The following is a 7,359-nucleotide window of genomic DNA, read 5'->3' as shown; positions in this document are numbered from 1 at the left end:
AAAAAAAAATACGTGTCTCTTACTTTCGAATGCTCTTTTACATACAGCAGTTTCAAGAAAATCGGAGGGGGATACCAAAGTGATGTTCCGTGAGTAAGTGGGTGAGTAAAAATGCTTCGAACCTTGAAGTTTCTACTGTATTCATTTTCGACATCCAAGGCTCTAGTCGAATTGATCTGTCTTCATATTATCATTCGAATTTAATAAACTTGAGATTTTAGCTGTTGTGATTTTCTTTAGCACGGCTCTTGAGCTGATAGGACAATTTATTGATTGAAAAAAATGCAATATTCAAAAAAAAAGATTTTTTAATTTTGAGATTTTAAAGCATGTTTTCAGCCGAATAACAATAAAACCATAAACTTCCCCTAGGAAAAGAAAGGTTGGGACAAGTACATTGATGATCCCTAGTGTGCTGATAATTACATCCATAAAAAAATATGAAAAGTTTTTTTTTAATTGTAAAAAAATTAATTTATAAAAAAAATATAGAACAGTTCGAAAAAAATTTCACAAATATTGAAAAAACATTATATTAAAAAAAAACTAATCTGTATCTATTTTTTAAAGTGTCCAAAGCATCAAATAACAAGTAAAACATAAAAAACCGAAACATCACGCTTGAAATAAATTTGGAAACCGATGCCTCATTCTTCTTATTTTATTCGAACAGCTAAATTAATTAAAAAAAATTCCATCTAATTTACGTGCAGCATTAAAATTTATTATATCAATTCGAGGCCAAGTACTTTCTAATCAATTGAAAACAGTCACCATTTAAGTTACGTGCAGCATTAAAATTTATATCAATCGAAGGACAAGTAATTTATGAGTAACTCCAAATTTCACCATTATGGAATTGTTCTAAGCTTTTAAATCCAAAAAAATCACATGCAAGCTGGTCATTTCTTACTCTATGGTGGCAGAGACTTATAAGAAAATCAATTCTTTTCAGACTTTCAGGAGCTTCTGATATTATTCACAATATTCGACGTCGATTGGATCGATACAAATTATGTTTAAATATGAGTTAAAAGTACTTGTCCGGCCCATCACTTTCCATTAAAATTGTTTATACAAATAAAAATCAGGGCTTTTCTAGAACTGATGGGGCACAAATATTCATGCAGAGGGGAATTTAGAGAGTTATCTTTAAGTAATTTTCCCTTAATTGCACTAATTTAATAAGAATGGAAACGAATTGTCCTGTAATATACAAGGGATGTTATTGTGCATCGATAAATAAAAAAACATTTTGCACATTAAATATGTTCAAGCTTCCAAAAATAACTCCACAGTTGGTATTGGAATGACGGCCATTTTTACTTCGCACTTTTTCCAGCGAATGAATTTCATTCGGCATAACTAACCTATACTATTATTAAGAACATTAAACTAATAATAAATGGTAAATAATAAATAATAACAATAGATTTTTAACCTGATGCTGCCGTATAATTTCGTTTTTTTATAATTGATTTTTATTTGAATGGGTAGTGATGGGCCGGACAAGTACTTTTAACTCATATTTAAACATAATTTGTATCGATCCAATTGACGTCGAATATTGTGAATAATATCAGAAGCTCTGGATTTAAAAGCTTCTTAGAACAATTCCATAATGTTGAAATTTGGAGTTACTCATAAATTACTTGTCCTTCGATTGATATCATAAATTTTAGTGCTGCACGTAACTCAAATGGTAACTTTTTTCAATTTATTAGAAAATACTTGCCCTTGAATTGAATAATAAATTTTAATGCTGCACGTAAATTAGATGGAATTTTTTTCAATTGATTTAGCTATTCGAATCAAATAAGAAGAATGAGGCATCGGTTTCCAAAGTGATTCCAAGCACGATTTTTCGGTTTTTTATTTTTTGCTTGTTATTTGAAGCCTTTATCACTTTAAAAAATAGATACAGATTAGTTTTTTTTAAAGGTAATGTTTTTTTAAAGATTTGTGAAATTTTTTTCGAATTGTTCTGTATTTTTTTTATAAAATAATTTTTTTGACAATTTGTAAAAAAAATTTTTTTCAAGTTTTTTTTTATAGATGGAATTATCAGCAAACGAGGGACCATCAATGTACGTGTCCCAACCTTTTTTTTCCTAGGAGAAGTTTATGGTTTGATATCACGTCTTTTTTCTCAAAAGTTCTTTGTTTATGTTCAGTTGACTATAGGATTTTAGTTTGAATTTCTATGAATTATTTATGATTTTCGGCTTATAACGTTGGTTTTCACGAAAAAAGACCTATTTTTTGTCAAAATAGTAATAAAAATATTTCGTCATAGGTCTGTCTTTGGACTTTGGCAATTTTTTTCTTTGTACTCTAATATCTTTTGTCAATTAGAAACCAAAGAGCACGGTGAAAAGCGGGTTGGAGGCCGAGATATGATTTTCGGCTTATAACGTTAGAAAAAAGAAAGGAAAAGAGGAAAGATAGATGAAATTCAAGACACAACAAATCCAACAGAATTGGCCATTTTTAAATATCATTTTTGCATTCTGAATCTAGACATTTTCATGTCATCCAAAACATGCCCCCGATGAAATATATTTCCAAAGTTTGCAAGTGGCTGCTGAGATCCAATTATCTACAGTTTGATAGTTGCAGAAATAAGGCACCCGGAAACATTTATTATGTCAGAACTCAAACAAGCAGAAAAAACTGAGCGTACTTAATTCAACAGAGCAACGGAATTCAAAGACGTTTAAGGTACCTGCATTGGCTGTGGAGGAAAACAATTTCATTTCAGGATAATTTAGAAATAAATTTAGAAATTCAGAAATTCAGAAAAAGGAAATTTAATTTAATTAGTAAAGCTGAAAACTTTTGTGATGATTTTTTGAAATTACATGTTATGGTTGGAATAAAAAATTAAAATAATTGGCACACATGCTGCGACACAAAAATTTCAAAGTCCACAGGTATCTGCTGCGATTCAATGTATCTGCGCAATGAGTTTGGAAGACAGTAATTTCATATCCATCCATAAATGAGCAACTGAGGACTTTTCTAATGAATTTTTCACTTCATATTCATGTTACGGTGAGAGTCAAAAAGTAAAATGAATGGCACAGTATATAAATTTTATAGTTTGCAGATTTTTGCTGTATTTCAATGATCCAAATCTATAGTATTATAGTGAAAAGTTGTTAGAAGTCATGATGTTACATTAAAATGACATAGTGCACATAACATTCAAAAATTCTGTAGGTTTCTATGATGTTGGCAGGCATTATACTCAATCGCATCCAAAACTGAGCAATTGTAGACTTATTGTAATGAATGTTTTCACCAATAATTCCACATTTCCAGTTTGCAGAATAGGAATACTCAACATACACGTTATTTCATAAGTATTATTGTCAAAATTTGTGTTTGCCTACCACATTCCGAAGATTCAACCTTTCATACTATCAGCAAAAAAAGCATCCAAAGATTTTTTGGAAGAAGTTTCACAATTTATTACTCGACAGACCAGGTGGAAAAAGTATAACTACACTTATATCAAGACCAGAAACTGTTTTGAGAATCTGATGTACAAAATGTGCATCAATTAATGCTCATAGTCGGAAACCTCTTGAATCACGTTACCACAATCAGCATGAAGAAGTAGTAGAAAATCAGAGGACACATCTCAGGCAGCGAATTGATAATATGTATCGATCTGCTGCAAACCAATGGAGTCAAAACAAGGATCAGAAAGAGCAGAGCCAAACTCAATAGGGAGCATGATATGGGAATATTCAAAAATAATGATGACACAAAAAATCAATTAGAAAATATTTATTCGATTGAAGTTTCTCACAAAAATAAGCGCCGCCGTTTACAAATCGTAGTGCGAACTTTATCGTATCTGCGACTAGAATATTTGTCTACTTTATTGCAAAATTCAGCAAGATTTTTAATAGGAGATACTTGACAATTTTCCAATAGCTGAACAATGAATTTTTCTCCCTCATTCTTTTTTAGGACAGCTAAGCCAACACGCGTATTATAGGATTGAGATGTTCCATATAACCGCGACTTCGGAGCCTTGCTAGCAACCGTGGCATTAAAACTTTCATTGGGGTTACTCGATACTCCTCCCGAAAATCCACTTGCTTTTTTTGCTATACCACCAAAAATGGTTTTTAGTAAATTGAACAGTTCTGGATCTGTAAATCCTTCACCGATAACGGCATGTTTATACGAATCTGGATTCTTTGAATACTGGCACCATTTTGTTCCACAATTTTCATGTCTGTTGAAACAATGATACGGTATATTTTCAATCGCAGTAGCCATTGCCAATTTGTCGCCTTTGTTCTGTGTCACGCAGTAGTTAAAACATTTTCCAAGATATTTTATACTTTTAGAATTCAATTCTTTGTGGCTCTTGATTTTTTTATACAACTGAGAGGTTACTCCTTTAGATGTATGGTTTAAATCATCATGTTTGACAATTTCATAATTTACTGCGTTACGAGCTGCCAAAATAGCATTTGAATCGCAGTCCCCGATGAAAATACCGAGCTGTACTTTTACGGTTGACAGAATTTTATTGCTTTCACCGACAAGCAACTCCGCAGCTCGAGGCTCCATTGCTTTTGCGCTGCCTACGAAATTCAGCTTACAATCATGGTCACTTTTGGGATGGCCAACATTACACATTCTGCATTTTCGATTAAGTACAACTTGCGATATTACTTTTCTACTGAAATATCCTATTAAACCAGCTGTACCCGACAAGCTATCATAGCTTCTTCCTGATCCTTTGGTTGGCCACCCCATATCAAACGATCCTCCAACTCGAACGATGTTTTCCGATGAAATTTTGTCTTTTTCTTCGTAACCCGTCGATAAATCAGGAAATAGGAAATTTTCTTGCAAATGGTCGGGTCTAGAAGAAAAGGAGATAAGGTCGAAGAGGGAAGTGTTAAGAGATGTGGATGAGTTATATAGTGCCAATTTTATTTATTAATTTCACATTCTGTACAAAAAAAAATACATGATTGTTGAACGGTATATTAATATATATAAAAAAGCAAGTATTTAATTAATTCTTTAATAATGCCGTTGGTTATTTTTCACTAATAATAATTTTAATCATTATTGTGAGGAAAAAATCGGAGTAGATTTTCATGATAAAATTCAAGGTTTGAATAAACAATTTCCGTTTGAGACGCAATATAAAAAAATTAGTTTTGATTTTCGAAAGGACATTCAAACACAAATTCTATAATAACTGAATTTGCTGTAAAATACAGATTCCATGAATACACGTTTCAATTATAGCTTCTAAAATTCGAACTTACTCACCCACGATAATCAATTGATCAATTATTTGTAAACGATCAAAATGTACAATAAAAACTTCGAAAAAAGTTTGTGAAATTATCTTACAATTCTTTTAAACAAATTATCTCTTCCAATCTTACATCGTTCAATTTTTTGAGCCTTTCTTACAAATCATTCAAACTAATTTATTTATCAAAAACTTTCAACTTCATGATTCATGTTTGCAAAAGGAAAGGGTAAACTTCAAATTAACTTACAATAATTTCTTCAACTTTTCTGAATTTTCTATAGTTAGTTGCCTTTCTTCTTTAGTGGCGTTCATACAACTTCCTTCAACCATTTTTTCAATACAACGAGAAACTTCTTTTTCATGGGTTTTGTAGGTGCCACAGTTTAGCGGAGATACACCCAATGTTGTTAGAATTTTATTGAGTGTAGTAAGACCTCCACCTCCATTCAAAGTACCTTTAATAAAAAATACATATCTACCATAAATTACAAAATTATTTATTATAATCTATTTAAATAATTTCCAATTAGTTGTAGACACGTGGTGAGATACACTTATAGTCGTAATTTTCATCTGAGCCCATTATGTAAAATGTACTTTTTTTTTCATCCATACTCACCGATTACAGCTTTTGTATTGCAATTGAAAATCATTCTCTGTGATTCAGGAGCACTATGTTGTTTATCAGTAAGAACGTCATTGATATGCTCGCATTTTCGGCACTTTACATAGTAGGTAGTGCCCAAACCACTCGCGATACTGTCAGTAGTATCCAAAAGAGACAGCACATTTTTGCATCTTTTGCATATTAAACCATGGGCAATCGTTTCTACGTCGAAAATCTTACAACCTTCCTCTTTCAAGTCAATATATCCAGACACTGATGATACTGCTTCCTTTTTTTTAAGGTTAAGCTGTCGTTGTGAGTTTTTCGTGCCGTAAATACTACGAACGTTTCTGCCCGCTTCTTGCTGGTTCAATCGAGCTTTATAAACCTTTTCGGTAACCAGCTTACCTTTCCAATAAAACCTCTGCTTTTTTTCTTTCGGCATACTTGAAAACTAATGTAACACGCAGCTGATGATGAACTGTTTAATGACATATGATCTGTTTTTAAACACACATACATGCGCCCACATATAAACGAAAAGCGACGTTGTCAAATGAACTACTACACGAGTCAAAAGATGGTCTAATATTTTTATGACTAGTTAGGTATCTGATTAGCTTCCTTAAGAGGATGGATCAGTTGGTATATCGCAATCGTGAGTGTGAGAGAGATAGCTGAAAATTTCGAAATCGAAATTCTTTGACACAGTTTAACTGATTAAAAAAAGGCTCTGTCAGTCGATTTTTGCCATCGTGCTTATCACCCGAGCCGAAGGCGAGGGTGACAATTCTGCCCGCGGTTTGAAGTAGTCTACTTTCCCTCCCTAGGTGTGTAATATACTATTTCTTCATACCTCGGTCGAAAGTACGCACTTTCGGCCCCGATTTCAGGGCCGAAAATTCAACATTCCTGCATTGGTAAAAAAGAACACGCTCGCTGTGACAGCGGGCGCAAAAATTTTTCTCTGCACACCTCAGTCGAAAGATAACATTTCTGCGCTGTCAAAACTGCACGCGCTTCATTTGTCTCGGCGGGAGCAAAAACTTTTTTCTGCATTCCGAAAGGTTTGACGTAATTATTTTTTTTACTTTTGACGTTTGACGTTTGAACCGATATTGCTTACGTGTTTTTTGAAAGGTTGTGTCTAGTCATCTGCAAACCGTACGAATAAGGTTATGTTATTCATTCGGAAATATGTTATGGAAATGCCATATTATTTCCAAGCACTATTATCAAAACAGTACAAATCCGAACGAATAACATACATTTATCCTTCCAGATAAAATCAATGTGAAAGCCAAAAATAAAGTGACGAGGCTGATAAAATGAATATAGTCGTTCGGAATAATGATCTATTTTCAGGTTCATAGGAATGCAAATATTCATATTAATTATCTTTGCTAATATCTTGTTTTTTTTTATGCCTGCCCCCCCCCCCCCCCCCCCCGAC

At 32.8% G+C, this 7,359-nt stretch overlaps 1 protein-coding gene across 1 annotated transcript; it reads right to left on the bottom strand.

Annotated features, from left to right (window-relative positions):
• Window positions 1–3,813: 3,813 nt before the first annotated feature.
• LOC122413235 (uncharacterized) lies at window positions 3,814–6,562 on the bottom strand. Its single transcript, XM_043423439.1, has 3 exons — window positions 5,919–6,562; window positions 5,547–5,754; window positions 3,814–4,891 (listed from the first exon to the last, which is right to left on the bottom strand). The coding sequence occupies exons 1-3, from the start codon at window positions 6,349–6,351 to the stop codon at window positions 3,814–3,816; spliced, it is 1,719 nt and encodes a 572-aa protein (XP_043279374.1). The 5' UTR covers window positions 6,352–6,562.
• Between the last annotated feature and the right edge of the window lie 797 nt (window positions 6,563–7,359).

This window comes from Venturia canescens, chromosome 7 (assembly GCF_019457755.1).
Source record: "Venturia canescens isolate UGA chromosome 7, ASM1945775v1, whole genome shotgun sequence".
In the NCBI taxonomy this organism is placed as follows: Eukaryota; Metazoa; Arthropoda; class Insecta; order Hymenoptera; family Ichneumonidae; genus Venturia; species Venturia canescens.
This window is presented reverse-complemented; position numbering and strand designations above follow the sequence as displayed.